The 22,313-nt window shown below is 37.1% G+C and overlaps 1 protein-coding gene across 1 annotated transcript in view; it reads left to right on the plus strand.

Moving 5' to 3' along the window:
* LOC138713229 (RAB11-binding protein RELCH homolog) overlaps nt 1-22,313 on the plus strand; it is a 47,214-nt gene that overhangs the window by 10,900 nt on the left and 14,001 nt on the right. Inside the window, exons 7-12 of the mRNA XM_069845154.1 lie at nt 3,398-3,527; nt 3,859-4,004; nt 9,030-9,170; nt 11,702-11,866; nt 15,344-15,515; nt 18,618-18,774. Coding sequence (XP_069701255.1) covers nt 3,398-3,527; nt 3,859-4,004; nt 9,030-9,170; nt 11,702-11,866; nt 15,344-15,515; nt 18,618-18,774 — 911 coding nt within the window. The remainder of the gene's footprint in view (nt 1-3,397; nt 3,528-3,858; nt 4,005-9,029; nt 9,171-11,701; nt 11,867-15,343; nt 15,516-18,617; nt 18,775-22,313) is intronic.

The following is a 22,313-nucleotide window of genomic DNA, read 5'->3' on the forward strand; positions in this document are numbered from 1 at the left end:
CTTTCTTAACTGTAAATGAGCACAAACGCTACTTAGGTGTAAATTTTTCTGACATTTTGTATATTCGATTCCCTAACCGTTTCAAATGTATATCATTTTACCTTTTAGGTGTGTTTCCAAATTATATGTGTTACGCTTTGTCAAGTCTGGCAACCTTTTCATACGGGAAGCTAAAAAAAAAAAAATAATCCTTAGTTGCTTTGTACAGAATTTATTTTATTTTATTTTTTTCCAATTTTTAACTAAAAATTACATTATTCTTACACACTTATCACAACAATTGTTACAGATCACACGACTGCTATAGCAACTTTATTCTTTACAGTTCAATTTTTCATCCTAATGTACAGTCTTAAAGAGTTTACAAGAATGACGTGATTTGTAACAATTAATTGTTGTGATAAATGCGTAAAATGTAATTTTGTAGTTGCAAATTGAAAGAAAATTCTGCTCGAAGCAACTATGGAATTCACAACACATTTTTAGCTTCAGAATACTAGCTAATTAAAGAAATTATACTTCTGAATAGCTAATTCTCTAATTGTAATATTCTTTTATCCTTAAAACTAAAAAAAGACATTCTTTATCAACTTCAAATTAATCTGACTTTGAAAATATTGAGAATTGGACTCATGTTTATATGACATTTTTTGCTCAAAATGTATTTGGGAATATGCTCTAAGTCCAGTTCAAAAGGGAAAAACTCAAAATTTAAAATTTTGAGAAAACTGCATTTTAAAGCTCTATCTCGTTGAGAAAAATCGAATCAACACACTTTTTTTTTTAAGTATGTTATTTTACGATGCTGTATCAACATCTCAGATTATTTAGCGTCTGAACGAGATAGTGATAATGCCGGTGAAATGAGTTCTGGGTCCAGCACCGAAAAAACCTCATCCAAGTAACTTGTCCCGACCAGGATTCGAACTCTGGTGATTTCGTGGCCAGACGTGCTACCGGCAACTGTTACTCCACATGTCTGGACAACACACTCTAATTTGAAATATATAGTATATATAAAACTGTGGAGTAACGGTCAGCGCGTCTGGCCACGAAACCAGGTGGCCCGGGTTCGAATCCTGGTCGGGGCAAGTTACCTGGTTGAGGTTTTTTTCGGGGTTTTCCCTCAACCCAATACGAGCAAATGCTGGGTAACTTTCGGTGCTGGACCCCGGACTCATTTCACCGGCATTATCACCTTCATATCATTCAGGCACTAAATAACCTAGATGTTGATACAGCGTCGTAAAATAACCCAATAAAAAAATATATATATAAAAAACATCATTAACAGAATTTGGTGTAATTTCAATGATTCTTGTATTTTCACAGCAACATAAATCTTTAAAATGCAGGTTCATCAAAACTTTAAATTTCGAGTTGTTTCCCTTTTGAATTAGGCTTTGATATATTACTCAGAGTTTGGTCATGTACAATTGAGCACAGATAATGGTTCTGCTTGCTTTTTAATAATATTTTAGTTGCTCTCTTTTACTGCAGTTTTAGGAGCAAGTACCTCCAATGAAAGAAGTATTGAAATATAAGTAAAATATCTTATAAATCTGATTCATATGTTTCTGTTTTCATTGCTGAATACACCATAGATTTTAGTAAAATTTCTTTGTATGACGTATGTTGATGCTGCTCTTATGTTAGTGTTGTTAATCTTATCATTTGCAAGAGAGTCTGGTTTCTTAATTGTTTATGTGACTCACTGCTTAGTAGTTGTAGATGTAATGACATAACTGATAAGGGAGCTTGAAATCAGTAGAATCGTATTGTATATTCAGAAATATAGTGTGTGAAATTATTTTTTGAACAAACTTTTTCGCATAACAGTATTATTAGTCATAGTGTAGTGCAACAATTTATTAAGTTTTTTATATAAGTGAAAAATTTTCATTGTATTAATTTTTTTTATAATTTTTAACTTCCTTAACACAACTTTGATAATTAGAAGTCTTGGGAGTATATGCACATCTACCAATAAGCTCTTATTCTCTCTCACACACACAAACAAACACACGTGTGCACACAAATAAAAAAGTCCAGTTTTCAAATTTCGGAACACTGGAGTTTCAATTTAAATTAAATGTGTAATGGAAACTTTTAGAATTGTGCACATTCTCAGTGAAATTTAGGCATAAACATTTTTTATTATCTAGAAAATTGAAATGTTTGAAGTGTAGTAATTAATTAGATAATGTCTTGGAACTCTACTCCGTACATGTAGGTGCTTCTAAATTAAATTACATAGGTTGGATAAAAAGTAATGGCAACACTGCTGTCACGTGACGGTGTGTTCGAGAGCTGCCAGTTGTGCGGATATGAACAAGGACTGTTAGATGAGTTAGTGCAGCCAGCGGCGACAGTACTCTGTCAATCTACTGCAGTGTGTAGAATGTTGACTTTGATAGGGATAATGCGAGCGCCCTAAGATCATGTTTACAAAACTAGAGCAACGTTCCTGGATCAAAATTGAAGTGGCACGAGGTCGTAGTGCACAAGAATGTTTTCAGGGACTGCGTGAAGCATGTGGCGATGCAGCGTTGCCATATCGCACAGTGCCACGATGGGTTAAAGCATTTTGGGAAGGCCTTATTGGAAGTGCTGTGAAGGTGATGTTCATTGTGGTGTATGGCTTGATGGGGTAATACTGCACCACACTGTACCTCCAAGGCAGACGGTAAATGCGGACTACTACTGCAGGTTCCTGCAGCACCACCTTCGTCCAGCCCTCAGGAGAAAACGACGACACTTGGGGGTACAGAACCCCATCATTCTTCATGATAATGCAAAGAGTCATACCGCTGCTGCTGTCAAGGGACCTCTTGCATTGCTGGCAATGGGAGATTCTGGAACATCCTCCGTACTCACCCGATATGAGTCCATGCGATTACGGTCTCTTTGCCAAAGTGAAAGAACCACTGCGAAGGACCCGGTACAATACCAGAGATGAACTTATTCCGTGCTATAGGGCGGTCAATAAGGAACATCAACAAAGATGGACATGCTGATGGTGTACGACGCCTTCCAAACATTTGGAAAAAGGTGATAATTAAGGGAGGCGACTATATTTAAGATACGTAAATGTTGTACCCTTGCGAATAAAGCCATGTCAGAAATATCGAACTGTTGCCATTACTTTTATCCAACCCATGTATTAATTGTCAAAGAAGGAAAATATATTTCATTAAAGTATAAAATGACCGCTAAAATGCTACGAAAGTTAGACATTGAAATTAATTGTATCGTAGTTAAAAGGTGATGGGATGGGTTTTTTACTGAATTTTTCTTTTCATCTTTGTCAGTGATTACAGATTTAATTAGTAATTAGAAATTTCCGACTTTCCATTGCCATTTGTGTGTTAATATTTGATTGAACTTTTCTTGTCAGGAATTGGTTCCCCTAATAATTTGCACCATACATTTACATCCAGAAGCGTCAGAGCGAGATGTTCTGCTGCACTTGTTATTTAATCTCAAGAAACGTCCACAAGAAGACGAGAGGCGGATGATACTTGCAGGTTAATATTTATAATTTTCTTTTCTACTGTGAACAGTTTTAGATTGACCGCTCCTAACTTCAGTGGCAATGCACTTTTGTTACTTTGTAGATATGGACAATGAATTTCTATGCGTGTTATTCAATGCAAATGAAGGAAACGGATGATTACATGCAATTCTTGGGATGTGAACTCCACCGTTGGCTAATTCCATTTCCATTTGAAAGCAAAAACGAGCTGAATTGTATGAAACTTTTTGTCTGAAATATCTCAAAGAATAATCCCCTGAAATTGATGACGTTACTTGCGGTTCATCTTGTATATTTATCCTCTGTTTTATATTGTATTGCAGGAATAGTAGGCATAGCACGATGCTCAGGTCTGAGTCTTGTTGAAAACGAGATTCTGCCTCAGTGTTGGGAGCAGATCAGTCACAAGCATGTTGAACGAAGGCTCCTTGTAGCTGAGTCCTGTAGTGCCCTTGCTCCTTATGTCTCAGTAAGTCCTGTTAATATACAATTAATCTAGATCTTTAGAAACTTGTGTCATTACTTTTGTCTGTTGTGGAGTATGCAAGGTGAGTAAAAAGTAATGGAACATTGTTTATAGCATTTCTATTTTTAATTTTATGAAGAAAAACTACATACAAAAGTTAAAGGACGTGAAAAAAGGAATACTTAAATATGTTTCCAAAAACTATCTTTTTCGAATAATTTCAAGGGAAAAATTGTTCCGGGGCCGGGTATCGATCCCGGGACCTCTGGTTGAATGTACCAGTGCTCTGCCAACTGAGCCACCCGGGAACTCCACCCGACACCGTCTCAACTTTTCCCTTTATATCCACACAACTTGCGTGGGCTGACGAAACGCCAGAGACCCCACATCGAGTGCACACAAACTCTGTGTGACTTGGAATTGTGGTTTTCTGTTAACGTACACAGTGACGTATATATTATGCAAATCTAGTCTTTCAGGTAAAGCTTCCTGTAAAGCAGATTTGAATAATTTCAAGGGAAAAATTGTTCCGGGGCCGGGTATCGATCCCGGGACCTCTGGTTGAACGTACCAGCACTCTGCCAACTGAGCCACCCGGGAACTCCACCCGACACCGTCTCAACTTTTCCCTTTATATCCACACAACTCGCGTGGGCCACGTGAGTTGTGTGGATATAAAGGGAAAAGTTGAGATGTGGGCCACGCGAGTTGTGTGGATATAAAGGGAAAAGTTAAGACGTGGGCCACGCGAGTTGTGTGGATATAAAGGGAAAAGTTGAGATGTGGGCCACGCGAGTTGTGTGGATATAAAGGGAAAAGTTGAGATGTGGGCCACGTGAGTTGTGTGGATATAAAGGGAAAAGTTGAGACGTGGGCCACGCGTGTTGTTTGGATATAAAGGGAAAAGTTGAGACGTGGGCCACGCGAGTTGTGTGGATATAAAGGGAAAAGTTGAGACGTGGGCCACGCGAGTTGTGTGGATATAAAGGGGAAAGTTGAGACGTGGGCCACGCGAGTTGTGTGGATATAAAGGGAAAAGTTGAAACGTGGGCCACGCGAGTTGTGTGGATATAAAGGGAAAAGTTGAGACGTGGGCCACGCGAGTTGTGTGGATATAAAGGGGAAAGTTGAGACGTGGGCCACGCGAGTTGTGTGGATATAAAGGGAAAAGTTGAGACGTGGGCCACGCGAGTTGTGTGGATATAAAGGGAAAAGTTGAGATGTGGGCCACGCGAGTTGTGTGGATATAAAGGGAAAAGTTGAGACGTGGGCCACACGAGTTGTGTGTATATAAAGGGAAAAGTTGAGACGTGGGCCACGCGAGTTGTGTGGATATAAAGGGAAAAGTTGAGATGTGGGCCACACGAGTTGTGTGGATATAAAGGGAAAAGTTGAGATGTGGGCCACGCGAGTTGTGTGGATATAAAGGGAAAAGTTGAGACGTGGGCCACGCGAGTTGTGTGGATATAAAGGGAAAAGTTGAGACGTGGGCCACACGAGTTGTGTGGATATAAAGGGAAAAGTTGAGACGTGGGCCACGCGAGTTGTGTGGATATAAAGGGAAAAGTTGAGATGTGGGCCACACGAGTTGTGTGGATATAAAGGGAAAAGTTGAGACGTGGGCCACGCGAGTTGTGTGGATATAAAGGGAAAAGTTGAGATGTGGGCCAAGCGAGTTGTGTGGATATAAAGGGAAAAGTTGAGACATGGGCCACGCGAGTTGTGTGGATATAAAGGGAAAAGTTGAGACGTGGGCCACGCGAGTTGTGTGGATATAAAGGGAAAAGTTGAGACGTGGGCCACGCGAGTTGTGTGGATATAAAGGGAAAAGTTGAGATGTGGGCCACGCGAGTTGTGTGGATATAAAGGGAAAAGTTGAGACGTGGGCCATGCGAGTTGTGTGGATATAAAGGGAAAAGTTGAGATGTGGGCCACGCGAGTTGTGTGGATATAAAGGGAAAAGTTGAGATGTGGGCCACGCGAGTTGTGTGGATATAAAGGGAAAAGTTGAGATGTGGGCCACGCGAGTTGTGTGGATATAAAGGGAAAAGTTGAGATGTGGGCCACACGAGTTGTGTGGATATAAAGGGAAAAGTTGAGACGGTGTCGGGTGGAGTTCCCGGGTGGCTCAGTTCGCAGAGCGCTGGTACATTCAACCAGAGGTCCCGGGATCGATACCCGGCCCCGGAACAATTTTTTCCTTGAAATTATTCAAATCTGCTTTACAGGAAGCTTTACCTGAAAGACTAGATTTGCACTATCTTTTTCATTTATAAAAGAATGACAAGGAGTTTGTTTGTTTGTTTTTTTTTTTTTGGCATCAATTTAGCGACTTCTGCATTGTTTTGTAGCAGTTTTTAAACATAGAATTGGCAATACTGGTGGCAATTCAAGGCCCGCTCCCACTTAGCGGAATCAAATCGAACAGAATTTCTCTTCACAATGTATTTAAATGGAAGATAGCAGAAAGCGGCGTGTCGAATCAAACAGAACAGAATTCATGAGCTATAATATTTATTCCACTGCCGGAATAGAATTTCTTAAGTTCTCATGAAGTCTTCTTGAAAAAACAAATGAACCACATCCATTCTTGACAGCTTAATTTGTTTACTATTGAAAGTTATTGCTGAATTACAGTGAAACCTATTCAAATTGGAACCTGAATAATTTGGAAGCCTGTCTATTTCGGAACAATTTATTGGTCCTGGCGAAATTAGTATGTATTATGTATAATTTTTCCTGCATAAAACAGAAACTGCCTGCTACTGTTCAAAACGGAAATAATATTTTGGGCACACTGCTTTACTGTAAACTATATTTTGAAACAACAGTTTATATCTTTTATCATTCTGTTGGCAGAGACACAACAAATTATGATGGTGAAATAGAGGCTATACACATTGCTCTCCGACAATTATTAAATCTTCCCTTAAATAAATATAACAAGACAGTAATTCTTTTAGATTCTAAAGCTGCAATTCAGGGAATATGTTCAAATGCTACAAAGAAGTCAACAAAAATAAGAGAATGCTACAAAATGTTAACACAACTCCAAAAAGTTAATAGATTGTCCATCTCCAATGGATTCCAGCACACTGTGGAGTCATGGGGAATGAAACCGCAGACACACTTGCAAAGAAAGGCACAACAATAAAACAAAAGCCTAAATTTAATTTCTCATATTCCTCAATAAAACGCTTGATCACTACAAAATTTTCTCATTCATACCTATAAGAAATAGAATCAAATGCTAAAGACAAAAAACGGATTACACTACTTTCCAACCCAGATATAATCCCCCAGAGACCAAGGAAAACAGCAGTTGCAGCCTTCAGACTATTGACAAATCATGACTGTCTAGCAAGTCATCTCTACAGAATAGGTATCTCAGCTTCACCAATGTGTGTCCTGTGTAACGATCCAGCAGAAATGAATGAAGATCACTTGAAGACCTGTGAAGCATTAAGATCAGAAGAAACTACAGTTCAAAAGTATTGGAAAGCACGACTGCTAATGGCTTCATTGCCAGATGCAAGGCACTGGACAACAACAACAACATATTTCGAAACAGTATGTAATTTCAAGGAATATACGAAATATGTAGGTCACTAAAATAAAAACAAGTTTGCTTTGCAAAATTTTGGAGAGTACGAGGGTGTGTTGACCTGTCAGTAATAAATTTTATTACCCTGTTGACTAGGCAGACGAGTTCCTTCAAAGGTTTTCAATGCTTCACACCCGTAAACTGTCGTAGCTGGACAGAGTGCAAGTGATTTCCTGGTAAAAAAAAGAAGTTGCGTAAAATGTGATGAAGTAAAAGTTATCGAATTAAAGGAAAATTATAAACAAAGCCTATGTGAAATAATATTTAAGTACAGTTGTGGAAAACTCGGGTGTGACACTTTAAAAAATAAAGATCATAATGAGTGAGTGGCTTGCGACCAATATTGGTGACACAAAAGGAACCAGAAAGCAACTGTTTATGTGGAAATAAATAAATTATTGTGGGAGTGGGTTCTTCATGACCTTTCAAAGAACATGTCAATTTCTGGATCTATTCTGCAAAGCAAGCCATTGAACTGACAAAGAAATTACATAAACCAGAATGCAAGGCTTCTAATGGATGGCTTCTAGTCTAATTAATAATGTGCAGTAATATACAGTACAATATTATAATGTAGTGTTAGATATTAGTAGTGTTTAATGAATGAGTTACAATAATATTTATACAGAAAATGAGATTTTAATCAAGATGATTCACCAACGGAATAAGCGACAAAGCTGATTTAACGTGAATAATGTTAAATGAAATGTTTTGTACTTTTTGCAGTTTGCGGCATGGCATTTTGTTTTTCGTGTATACGAATAATAAAATATTTCATTTTAATTTCACATCTGAATAATATGGAAACCTGTCCACAACGGAAAAAAATTAGGACCATGTCACTTCTGTCTTGAATAGATTTTACTGTAGTACATATACAAAAATCACAGTGTAATATGAACAAAGAAAAATTAATAAATCTTGTATAGAATTACTCTTTCAGTATTACAAAACACAAAAGTATTGTTCGGTTCGATTCCATTAGATGTGAGTGGCAGCAGACTTTTTGTTTCGATTCCTCTAAGTGGGAGCGGGCCTTTAGTCTCTATGCCAGGATTATACAGTCTTCTTTCAGAATAATAATCTGTGGCTTTCAATAACAATGTCTCTTCTTGAAAAATAACCTATATGCTATGGCTGCATCTTTTAGGAAAGGGAGTAGGCCCACTGTTGTTCTATTATATGTAGATTGTGGAAGAGATATTAAGAGACAAGAACGACACATGTATAATCAGAATAAGTCGTTATTTAAATCTGTTTCGGACTATAATCACAAAAGAAACTGTATACTGTTGGTAAACTTCAGCACCAGTATTAAAATCATTACTTCGCATTCTAATTAATTGCTATTATTGGAAATAATGTTATTTCGTCAGGATTATTTATTACTGGGATAATAAATACCTCCTATTTCTTTATTTCAGAGTACTATACGCAACTCTTTAATGCTGTCAATGCTACAGCAAATGCTTCTAGAGGACAAAGATGATACTGTAAGAGAGACTGTAATCCGAAGCTTAGCACTTATCGTTACCTTTATGGATGATGAGGACAAATACTTTCAAGTAAGTCTGGTGGTAGTATGTATACATACAGAGACAGGCAGCGAAAAATTACCGCACTATGCAGGGGATGTCAGGGAACAGATTGCCCGGAATCTATTGCTTGACTCACTGGTAAGCTGTAGCAGTGCGGGTGGCTACTGATTATTGCCAACTTATCATACATGATCCTTTGACAACATATCAGTTTGGAACAGATGCATTATAGGGACCATACATCACACATTCTACAAAAAAAATAAGCACTAAATGCTACCAAATTAAAAAATGAATAAAAATAATTTAAGTAGTTTGTTACTAGATGTGATTTTAGTCAAGTTTGTATTTTTGGTCCAGGGAAAATACATTTTACTGTTACTGCTATTATTTCCAATTTGAAGTAGGCTACAAGTCAACAAAACAAAACTGGCTGTTAATTTAGAAGTTGGCAACATATTTTTTATCGATTATGACAACAATACATATCGATAGTAACATTCATACCATTCAACCAATAAGGAGATTGGCCCCTATAATGCATCTGTTCGATCAGTTTTAGGTTAAGTGGTTCAAGATAATTATATCATGGTGTTACTATTATAATTTCAGTGTGTATTTCATTTTAAAGATCTTTTGTCATTAGGTTACTTAGTAATTCTTGGCGTGCCTATGTTTTTATTTTCAATAACTCTCAAAAGGATTTCCTCCTCTACGATTCTATTCAATATTATGCCCTGCCTTTTTTTCACATCTGCATGGTTTGTTCACACTTCCAGTATATATAAACAGATTAGTCACAAGTCTAGGATGGAACTCTTCTACCAAGAAATAGATGTTACCTTTCTCAGACAATTGTTTCCAAACAGTTCAATAAATTATATCGTTTCTTCTGTTTTATAATAATCCATTGTTTCAAGATTAATGCCATCAAACAGAATTTTGGTTGACAATAATCAGTAGATAGTCTTCTTTTCTACAAGGCCTACTAATTTATTACACATGCCCAGCTACATGAAATTCTTACTTACGTACTTACAAGTGGCTTTTAAGGAACCTGCAGGTTCATTGCCCCCTCACATAAGCCAGCCATCGGTCCCTATCCTGTGCAAGATTAATCCACTCTCTATCATATCCCACTTCCCTGAAATCCATTTTAATGTTATCCTCCTATCTATGTTTAGGTCTCCCCAAAGGTCTTTTTCCCTCCGGTCTCCCAAATAACACTCTATATGCATTTCTGGATTCACCCATAGGTGCTACATGCCCTGCCCATCTCAAACATCTGGATTTAATGTTCCTAATTATGCAGTTCTGCGTTATGTAACTTTCTCCATTCTCCTGTCAGATTTTTTTGACAGCAGACTAGATGACAAAAGCTTCTCAACCGAATAATAACAGGCATTTCCCATATTTATTCTGCATTTAATTTCCCCCCGAGTGACATTTATATTTGTTACTGTTGCTCCAAGATATTTGAACTTCTCCTCCTCTTCGAAAGATAAATCTCCAATTTTTATGTTTCCATTTCGTACAATATTCTGGTCACGAGACATAATCATATACTTTGTCTTTTCGGGATTTACTTCCAAACCTATAGCTTTAATTGCTTCAAGTAAAATTTCCGTGTTTTCCCTAATCGTCATATTCACGTCATCCGCATGAAATTCTACTTTCAATTTTTTATATGTAGGTTTCTTATGGCAATGTTAATTCCCTATGTACTATATATAGTTTTAAACACACATGGTATAATATGAGCTCCAGTTTTATAGCCACTAACACACGTAACTTAAAATTAAGTGGTAGAGGTTTTAATCTAAAGATAACCACTTTCTTTCAAAACAGGAACTTCACTTATATTTATATCTGTTAGAATATTTTTCATTAGTTTTACATTATATTTACAGAAAATGTGTATCATTCAATCAATCAATTCTAAAGGCTTTGCCTTATTGCTTTAGCCATTTTTCTCTTTTCTCTACTGTTCTTTTAAATTCTTCATAGTTGTTGCACTTCATTCTGCTAAGCATGTCTGTGATGTATTTTCTTCTCTATCTTCCTCTTACTTTTTTGCCAAGTATTTAGCCGTCCAATTATTAATTAAAAGTGTGTATATCTGGTTGTATGACAAATTACTTTCATTTTTCTTTTCTCTAATTTCTTCATTAATTTTTTATTTTCATTTACCCTATTTAAAACTAAATTTGACACTTTATCTCTCCAGCTGATTTTTAACATTCTACACCAGATTCATATTTCTATGGCTTCTAGATGATTCTTTCCTTGCTTTCCAATTTGCCAACTTTCGCGTCTATATAATAATACACTCCAGATAACATTTTTGATAATTGTTTACCTTATTTGCATCATTGTGTAGTATTCTGAATAATATTAATATAATGTAATGCATTATTATTGTGTAAGGATCTGTTAAGCGTTATACTGAGGAAGTGAAATGCATTTTATTTGCCTTCTGTTTGTATTGCTTAAGAAATAAAACGAACTAAAATAATTATTCTGATGCCCTTGTCATATGTTTTCTTTTTTAATTATAGTGTGAGGAGTTGGCATTAGCTACTTTAGAAGATATGTCAGCAAGTGTTGTGGCTTGTGCCACACGGGTCCTCATTCCAGTCCTTGCTAAGTGGGCATTTGATTTGGGTCGACTGCAGAGCCACCTACTCACAAGACTGTTGCAGAAATTGAAATCTCAAATGAAGGTGCAGTGAATAAAGCATTTCTCATGCAATGTGTAACTCAAAATTTTACCTTTGAAGACACATACACATACATATCTTACAAAACTCTGAATATGAAATTTGGTGGCAATAATAATACAGTAGAATCTGAGTAGTCCGGCACACCTGGGACTGTAGATTATAGAGATCTGTCAGATTACTGGATTCAAATGAGAAAACAGAGTCATTTAAATGAAAGCGTTTAATATATTGAAAAAAAAAAAACGTAAACACTACTGTGTATGTACTGCTAAGAGCATATACTTACTTACTTACTTACTTACTTACTTACTTACTTATGGCTTTTAAGGAACCCGGAGGTTCATTGCCGCCCTCACATAAGCCCGCCATTGGTCGCTATCCTGAGCAAGATTACTCCATTCCCTACCATCATATCCCACCTCCCTCAAATCCACTTTAATATCTTCCCATCTACTTCTCGGCCTCCCCAAAGGTCTTTTTCCCTCCGGCCTCCCAACTAACACTCTATATACATTTCTGGATTCGCCCATATGTGCTACATGCCCTGCCCATCTCAAACGTCTGGATTTAATGTTCCTAATTATATCAGGCGAAGAATACAATGTGCGCAGTTCTGTGTTGTGTAAATAAATTCTAACTTTCAGATTTTTTGACAGCAGACTGGATGATAAAAGCTTCTCAACCGAATAATAACAGGCATTTCCCATATTTATTCTGTGTTTAATTTCCTCCTGAGTATCATTTATCTTTGTTACTGTTGCTCCCAGGTATTTGAATTTTTCCACCTCCTCAAAAGATAAATTTCCTATTTTTATATTTCCATTTCGTACAATATTCTGCTCACGAGCATATATTAAAAGAAAAACAATATGTAATTTATAACGACATATTAAATGAAAAAGACATGTACAGTAATTTATAACCACGATTACAGTAATTTCTTTAAAGTCCATCTTCAACATCAATAGGCCTATACTGGAAAATTAAATCATTAATTTTTTTTTTTTTTTTTTTTTTTTTTAAAGAGGTTTTTAGAGCTTTCTCTTGCAGTCTCTTTAAAACTAAAACATCAGCTGCTGCTATGTTATTTTCCTGAGCTTACGTGACACATGTGTTGAATGCACTCACAGCATTGCTGTGTCGTACAGTATAAATTTGTGACAAAGTTTCTTCTTCTTCATCATCATACATAGTGGAAACATCTTGGACATTCTCATAATCACCCTTCAGCTACAATTTTCATCTTCGTTTCCAAACAGCCAGTCATTTACATCGCCAACAGACAGTGTTTCAGCCACCGGCGTAGCTCAGTCAGTTAAGGTGCTTGCCTGCCGGTCTGAAGTTGCGCTCGGGCGCGGGTTCGATCCCCACTTGGGCTGATTACCTGGTTGGGTTTTTTTCCGAGGTTTTCCACAACCATAAGGTGAATGCCAGGTAATCTATGGCAAATCCTCGGCCTCATCTCGCCAAATACCATCTCACTATCACCAATCTCATCGACGCTAAATAACCTAGTAGTTGATACAGTGTCGTTAAATAACCAACTAAAAAAAAAAACAGTGTTTCAGAATCATTCGTGCAAATCTCTTCAATTGTCTCTCGGAGCTGCATGATTTCCTTGTCGTTAGCAGAATCAAGATCTTCTTCAATCACTTTACATTCTTTAGACTTACTTTTATACTGGACTAATGAAGGAAGATCTGGCCACAGTTTGCCCCACGCAGTTACCAACACTTCTGTCGACACACTAGTCTCTCTCTCTCGCACAGTTGCACACTAACAAGCAGCAACATGAAATGTCACATGTCCAGGGCTACTGGATATGTTAGACTGGCGAAGTGTCGGACTACAGAGATTCTACTGTAATTATAATAATAATAATAGTAATAATTACAATCATTCAGTGACATTCAGATAATGAGTTATGTAAAGTATTTTAATATTTGTCATTGTGATTATTTGAATTACATCAAAGTTATCAATGTTGTAAACTTTTCAAAGTATATGTTGTTGTTGTTGTTATCTAATGCCGGGTTTGGCAACGAAGCCATTAGCATTCTTGCTCTCCAATATTTCTCTGTGGTGGATCCATCAGGTAGAACTTCACAGGTTTGTAGATGATCTTCAGTCATTTCTTCTTCTTTGTTGCATAGAGGGCAATTTGGATTTGTGTAAATTCCTATTTTATTCAAGTGTTTGGCCAAATAATCGTGTTCCGTAATCAGTCTGAAGTTTGCTACTGCAGATTTACGTGGGATTTCTGGAATAATTTCTGTTTTTTTTTTTATTAAATTGCTCCATTTTTTATCTTTGGCTTTGGTACATAGTGCTTGGTTTTGCTTGATTTTATATTTATTTTTAATTAGTCTTTTGATGGATGTAAAAGGTAGGCTTGTATTTGTATTCTGAATTAAATTGGATCCTTTTTTGGCAAGAAAATCAGCAGTTTCATTTCCAGCAATTCCGCAATGTGGAGGTATCCATTGCAATTGAATTTTTTTTCTGTAGTTTTTGAAGTTGTTGGATCATCTTGTGACATTCTTTAATTTGAATTGACATCATTTTATATGAATTTATTGCATATAATGCTGCTTTAGAATCAGAGAGAATGACAGCATTTTGAAATTGATCTATTCTGTATAGTAGGTGTTGGAGTGAGATATGAATAGCCATTATTCCCGCACTTAAAAAACGATTACACTTATGCTAATTAACCTTTTCAAAGTATGTTGAAAATAACTTTATAATAGAGTGGTAGTGTATGTGAATATTTTAATGCAGTTTGCACTAAAATTTTGTTGTTTCTGTTATAGAACGAACGAAAGGAGATCAAATAAATTCATATTTAAACATTGAAAATAATTTCGTACAGTATTTGGGTATACAATGGTGTGATAGCTCATGGAGGCCAAAGGCCAACCAGCCGATTGCTGAAGTCACTTTTGGTGTGTTGTGTGTGTGTGTGTGCGGGCGTGCGTGCGTGTTTTTTTTTATTGTTGTTATAAAACCCATAATGGCCTAATATTAACAAAAATTATTTGTATGTGAGCTTAGATTTACAGAAATCGTTCACAATATACTGCCAGGCGACTGGATTTTGTTTCATTGTTGAGGCACTATTAAAAATATGTTATATGGACAGTGTACATATGAATTATTTTCTCTGACCTGGCAGTTACAATGCAAATGAAGTGTTGCTGATGTAGAAATAGCCTTTAGTCCTGTGATATTGCTTGAAATTTTCCGAAAGAATGAGCAAGTGTAAAATTGGCTTTCAAGATGCAAACTTTTGAAGAATGAACAGAGAGTACATTCTACATAAAGTGGTTCAAAATAATGTGAGTGAAAATTAAGAGTTGGAAATCACTGACTTGAGAAATAAAATTACTTTCCTGATGGGGGAAGAAGTGTCCTAAACTTTTCATCTTCCTGCTTGGAAAAATTTAAAGTATTACCTTTGTTCTGTTTGTACACCAGACATGCTTACCGGAGTCACCAGGATCGTCACATAGGAAAAACTCAAGCAGCGACCAGAGACCTGCGTGGACTGTGACAGTCTTGCAGACACTCGTGCCTTATATTGTGATGTCTGTAGCAGCTGTGGATGCCGTCATCAGTAGGATTACAAATGGCACTCCACTTGTGGAAAGTGAGTGTTCTCTCTCATATATTTTTGAGTGAAACTACTTTAGGTAGAGTAAGAGCTAAATGCTCTGAAACAGAATTCAGTTTATGTATGTTTCTGCGTTATCATAAACAAATTGTTTCATTTTGAAATTTTGAAGAGTATCGAGTATAAAAGTGTTAAATTTAATCCTAATGTTATCGTGTTATTTCACATTGCACAAACTTTTAAATAAAATTGCTACACGTTTATGGCTTAAGAAGTTTCACTTCTGCTGGGCATGAGGTCACGCAATCGATTTTTTTAATCAGGGTTACAACCTTTGGCATCACTGCATAATTATTTAGTTCATTTACCGTGATTTTCAGGGCTACTTTGACACTATGCTTTTGAAATGTATAATATTGTTTTTTATTGCTAATACAGTGTTGTTAGTGTAGTATACTGTTAACTATCAACTTCTTGAGTAATCTTGTTATCTTATAGGCTATCCATATGTTAATGTTGTGTGTAATTGTATAGTCAGTTGGCGTGCTTTGTTATCGAGTTTCCAGTTATATTGACATGCCAGTTTTAGTTCGAGTTACACAGCGTAATGAAGTTAACACAACGTCTTCCTAAATTATAATGGTTTGATATTGTAACTTTTATTACAAAACAATAATGTGATTTTATTGTTTCAACAATAAACACTTTCTATAATTGAATTCTACTCCCGTCAACAATGGGATTTCCACTCCACACAGTAACACAGTATTCGTTATTGCACTCCACAGACGACAATGACAATTTACTTGGATTATTAAGAACAACAATGAACTGTTAATCTTAACTAATGTTCACAAAGCATTACAAAACAGAACTGTCAGTTCTCAGTTCACAGTTCGTTTGCCTTGGCTAGTTCTTCTAGCTCAGTCACTCGAGCTCACAGTATCTCGAACCCCAGACCTTCAGAGACAATCCACCGAACTTCGAACTCAGGTCCCCCAACTGCGGTCCACTGCACTCAAACTCAGGACTTCGGACGCTCACACAGCTGCGGACGCATTCAAGTCGAACTCCGGTCTCGAAGCTGGCTTCACTGCTACACAAGACTGGCTGGCTTGCTGTCCAACGACTACAACAACAACTAACTCAAGTTCACTCCGCGTGTCGTATTTTATAACCAAACCATAGTTTCTGGAGAGTACGATTTCGCGATCAATCGACAGATGCCTAGAGGATGATTCTTCCTGAAACTTCTCTGGATTTCTCCCCTCAGTCGCAGGCTCATTACTCCCCCCTCTCTGCCACGGACTAGAGTGCCGTCGTTCCCCTTACGTCACGCCCCTCCAGACCCGAGCGGCTGCAGCCTTCTTCGCCGCATTTTCTCGTGTGCCTCGCCCTCTGCAGGACGCGTGATCGAGCCTCGACGTGGCTGTCACAATATTATAAAAGTAAGCCTGAAATCGAGGATACAAAAACTAAACCCAGGTGGCCTGGGTTCGAATCCCGGTTGGGGCAAATTACCTGGTTGAGGTTTTTTCTGGGATTTTCCCTCAACCCAATATGAGCAAATGCTGGGTACTATCAGTGTTGGACCCCGGACTCGTTTCACCAGCATTATCATCTTCACTTCATTCAGACACTAAATAACCTGAGATGTTGATACAGCGTCGTAAAATAACCTATTAAAAAAAACTAAACTAGGGAAAATCTCGATAAAAATTTGAAGACTCTAGAAAGTAACCACATATCAGTTAACTAAGCATCAGAAGTGTATAACATAAATAGGACTACACTTACATACAAAATACAGAGTGATCACCGAGGAAATTCAAGTTATCTCACTGTTTTAACATCAGAAGAAGAAAAATTGACTGCTGAGACATTGGGAATTGTTGGAGATAGGGTATTTCCCATGATAAAAACTGATGTACGAAGTGTTGTGAGCAAATTTGTGTATAAGCAAGGTATAAATATTCCCCAAAGGGAAAGTGATATTTCTTGTGAAGATTTCATGGAAGCATTTGCTTCCAGAAATGGTTTATTCACAGGATTGGCAATGGGTATAAATATTTTTAAAAACAAAAGTTAGTGTCAAAGTAGCCCATAGAGACGGCCAATTTTGAACTACAACGAAAGCAAATAGCATGTCAAAATAACCCCAAAACACGGGGATGCTTTGACACCAAAAGAAGGGGCGTTTTTCTATATTTAATATTATAGAAATCATACCATTACAGGTTCATAGCCGAAGGATCATTTGGTGTGATTAAAAAAAATTGCATTATATCAAAGTAAATTACAAAAGTTACACTAAAAAAACTCTTAGAACTATGTCATAGTAACCCTGGTTTACGGTAGTTGCTAAATACAGAATATTATCTTATACTGTACAGTAAAACTTCATTTATTCGTTTTATGGGGTCTAAAAATGCTGTTAATGAATTGAAGGAAAACCCCGGAAAAAACTTCAGTCATGTAACTTGTCCAAACCAGAATTTGAACACAGGCCTCGTGTTTCATAGTCAGACTTGCTAGTCATCACTCCACAGCAGTGTTCTAGAGATATTGTAGAAGACATCGAAGAATATCACAACAATTGTCAAAAACATCTAAGAAAAATGTTCTCGAAATGACTACCTAGGCAAGCATATTTTTGTCACATGCTAGTAAACATCACATAGATTGTCCAAAGAGTAGATGGAAAGACAGAGCCTCAGAACTGGACGATAGTTATCCATCCTTGGCTTGGAAGAAAAATAATAAGAAGAAATGGGGCAACACTACTGTATCATGGATTATAGGGTAGAAAGTATATGGTTGTACATTTTAAGTATAGATAGTAGGAATTTGTATTACTTTTGTAGAACGTTCAATTAAGCATGTAGTAACTAATAAATAGACAAAATAACAAAATTAATAATTGTCTGCTAGAGATCTATCTCAGGCCGCACTTCTAGTGGTTAAGAGTTGGATGTCAAAAAAACTTCTTTCAACACACACTTAATATCGTCAGATTTCCCAGCATATAAGGTTGTATGTAAGCATTCAGGCAGTATGTGGCACCTGCATTACTCTTCTTTAAGTGTCAAAGAATCTTAGTCATTGTATGTCAAGAATGCTTTGTGTTTTTATTTCCAGGACAAGAATTCTTGATGTTGGGCCATGGGCTAACAAATCCAACTGTCTTCTATGAAGACGAATATGATGTTGGTTTGATACTGGGTTCTTTTGAGACGTATGTTAATCAAGAATGGTTTGAAGACTGGCAAGAACTGGAATGGTTGTGTAATGTATTGTAAGTGAATTTTCTGTATAACTCAACATGTACATATGTACAGTATGTGCATGTGTAAGAGAAAATGTGTGCACCAAAAGAGAGACCGTTAAATATAGTAAGAGAAATTCTGCACTTCACTTTCTATTTTCATGCAATTTCGTCTCAGTTTTGTTAATACATCCCTTCATCCCGAGATAATTCCCATATGAAGCAGTTAAAATGTATATAAAACTATTGAGGGGCTTAGAACAAAAAGCAGGTAAGTGACATTTTATAAAAAAATGAGATAAGTGCATGTTGTGATAGTCCAAAAGGATGTTTCTTTGGCATAAAATCCGGTAAGTGATCATACTGTTCAGTGCTGGCATCTGGGTGTCGTTCACTTATACTCTTTACAAAACTTGTTTTCTGTTTAGAGCAAAACCCAGGCAAGTGATTTCATTGGCATGGTTGCTTTGTTACATCACCTCATGATTTGTGTCTATAAGAAAATGGAAAATAGGGAAGAAATAACATCCTTTAATGGTATGTTAAGATATTCAACACCCAAGTTTTCATCGGCCACATACAGACACATGTAATAAGTGTAACACGTTTTCTGTGAGAATCGCTCATGAGAAAGATGAGCAACTCTTAGCTCAGTTGAAAATGGAACAAGAGCTGCACCTGAGAAAAACCTACAAAACGCAACCGAACAGAAGAAGATTTACAAAGAAAAATCAAAACAGGAGGATAGCCTAGCTGTATTCACTTTGGACTTAGAAAACGTTGCCTGCACCTTCACTCACCAGCAACAAAGTTTATTACCTGAGAGTTCTCTGGACTTATAATTTTGGTATCCATAACCTTAAAATTGGTAAATCCACCTGTTCATGTGGGGGGAAAATACTGCCTCAAGAGGATCGCAAGAAATTGGTTCCTGTCTGAAGAAATATTGTAAAGGTTTACATGAAGTGAGTCGAGTCATTGCATACAGTGACTGCTGCAGTGGTCAAGATCGAAACAAAAACCTGCTTAAATTTTGGATGTACATAGTGAAGACCAGATCAATACAAGTCTCACTGATCACAAGTTCCTGGAGCCAGGCCATACTTATATGGAATGCGATCAAGACTTTGGCTTGATTAAAAATAGTAAGCGTGTGGTTAATAATATCTTTGTTCCTGAGGATTGGTTAAGTACGGTACTGTGAAAGCAACATCAAAAAACTTTTCTGTTACTCCAATGAACAATGAAGATTTCTTCACAGTTATTAATGTTATTATTGTTATCCAAATATTGAAACCCTATTTTACCCTTTGGTATTTCTTCACAGTTAAGTCCATGGACAAATTTACAAAGACGACCATAACCAAAGATGAAGAAGATAATACTTTGTCATGGCACAAAATAAGATGAATACGGATAGAAAAGGAGAATCCTTTAACTATGCTTTTCAAAGAAATCCTGAATGAGGACATTCCCTTCAGAAGAGTTAACTTATTAAAACGTGGGACAGACAGACTATCAGATGTAATGCTCTCAAACCTTTATTCAGGAGATATCATAAAGGCTGCAAAATACAAAAACTGCAGGAACTTAAATCACTTGTACATCCTGTTCATCACACTTTATTTGACAGTCTGTCTCACCAACAGGTTCCAGAAACTCGACAGAGAACATCCTTCCACCAAAATTCAGAATGTGATTCCTGCAGAAGTGTCAGTAAATGAAGACATTGACTCTGATTAATTGCTTAAAGTAGAATTTTCTTTGGTTGTGGTTATGGTTAATTTTCCGTTATTTAACGACGCTTTCAACATTTTAGATCATTTGGGCGTCGCCGGTGCGCCGGAATTTAGTCTCGCAAGAGATCTTTTACATGCCATTAAATCTACTGACATGCATTCAAACACACTTAAATGCCATCGACCTGAGCCGGGATCGAACCCGAGATCTTGGGAAAGCCACCGGTGTAGCTCTGTCGGCTAAGGCGCTTGTCTACCGATCCGGAGTTGCGTTCGGGCGCGGGTTAGATTCCCGCTTGGGCTGATTACCTGGTTGGGTTTTTTCCGAGATTTTCCCCACCCGTAAGGCAAATGTCAGGTAATCTATGGCGAATCTTCGGCCTCATCTCGCCAAATACCATGTCGCGATCACCAATCCCACCGACGCTAAATAACCTCGTAGTTGATACAGCGTCGTTAAATAACCAAGTAAAAGAAAAAAGATCTTGGGAACAGACGGCCAGTACTCATGCTTCTGAGCTACCCAGGCCGATAATGAATGACCTAAGATGTTGAAAGAGTCGTTAAATAACGGAGAATTAATCATAAACAAACCAGATGAACATGCTAAATGTCATTATTATTATTATGTTAAAATCACTTACCTTGTTTTTGCATTTCAATAAGAATGTTTTCAAAACCAGTTAAGTATTTTGTGATAATTATTCCTATGCCTATAATGAATCCACGAACTTAATTTCACCTCAGTATTAATACTTATGACATAATTCATAGATACAACATTTTAAAAAATTAATCAAACTTGTGCGTAATATTTTATTGCATCTAGAACTTTAACTGTAATTTTCTCAAAACTAGGTTTCTGTCACTTACCTGCTTTTTGTTCTAAGCCCCTCAATTATCATTCATGATGCAAACAAATGCACACTTGTTACAGTTGATCATATTTAATTGCTGGCTGAAGTTCAGCTGTTACCATTCAATGTCGGTTAATTAATATTTGAGGAGAAAAATTCGCTCCGGTGCTGGGGATCGAACCTGGGTCCTTGGTTCTATGTACTAAGTGCTCTGACCACTGAGCTACGCCGAGTTCAATCCACAGCACTGGACCAAACTCTCCTCCTTCAATATTTCCCTTTGTGGCCTGACTCCAAGTTAGGACAAATTAATAAATCTTTAATAATCATTGTTTGGCTTAAAAGACTAAACATAAAAAATTCTGATGGGGAAAAATTCTTCATAAAATACAATAATACACACTAAGTACATTGTATAAGAGAAACAAAGGTTAAGGGTGTTCGAGAATAAGCTACTTACGAAAATATTTGGGGCTAAGAAGTATGAAGTTACAGGAGAATGGAGAAAGTTACACAATGCAGAACTGCATGCATTGTATTCTTCACTTAACATAAATAACATTAAATCGAGATGTGTGAGCTGAGTAGGGCATGTAGCATGTATGGGTGAATCCAGAAATGCATAAGAGTGTTAGTTGGAAGACCTGAGGGAAAAGACCTTTGGGGAGGCCGAGACGTAGGTAGGAGAATACTATTAAAATAGATTTGAGGGAAGTGGGTTATAATGGTAGGGACTGGATTAATCTTGCTCAGGATAGGGACTGGTGGTGGGCTTATGTGAGGGCAGCAATGAACCCCTAAAAGCCATTTGTAACTAAGTAAGTAGTCTGCCTCCTTGGTCTCGAGGTAGCGTGTTGGACTTCTGATTAAGATGGCCCGGATTCGATTCCCGGTTGTGAGGTCGGGGGAATTTTAATTCAGACCTCTTCACGGGGACTGGTTGTCTGTCCATTGTTCCAGTGTGTATGGTGTC

The sequence above is a fragment of the Periplaneta americana genome, chromosome 14 (assembly GCF_040183065.1).
Source record: "Periplaneta americana isolate PAMFEO1 chromosome 14, P.americana_PAMFEO1_priV1, whole genome shotgun sequence".
Classification (NCBI taxonomy): Eukaryota; Metazoa; Arthropoda; class Insecta; order Blattodea; family Blattidae; genus Periplaneta; species Periplaneta americana.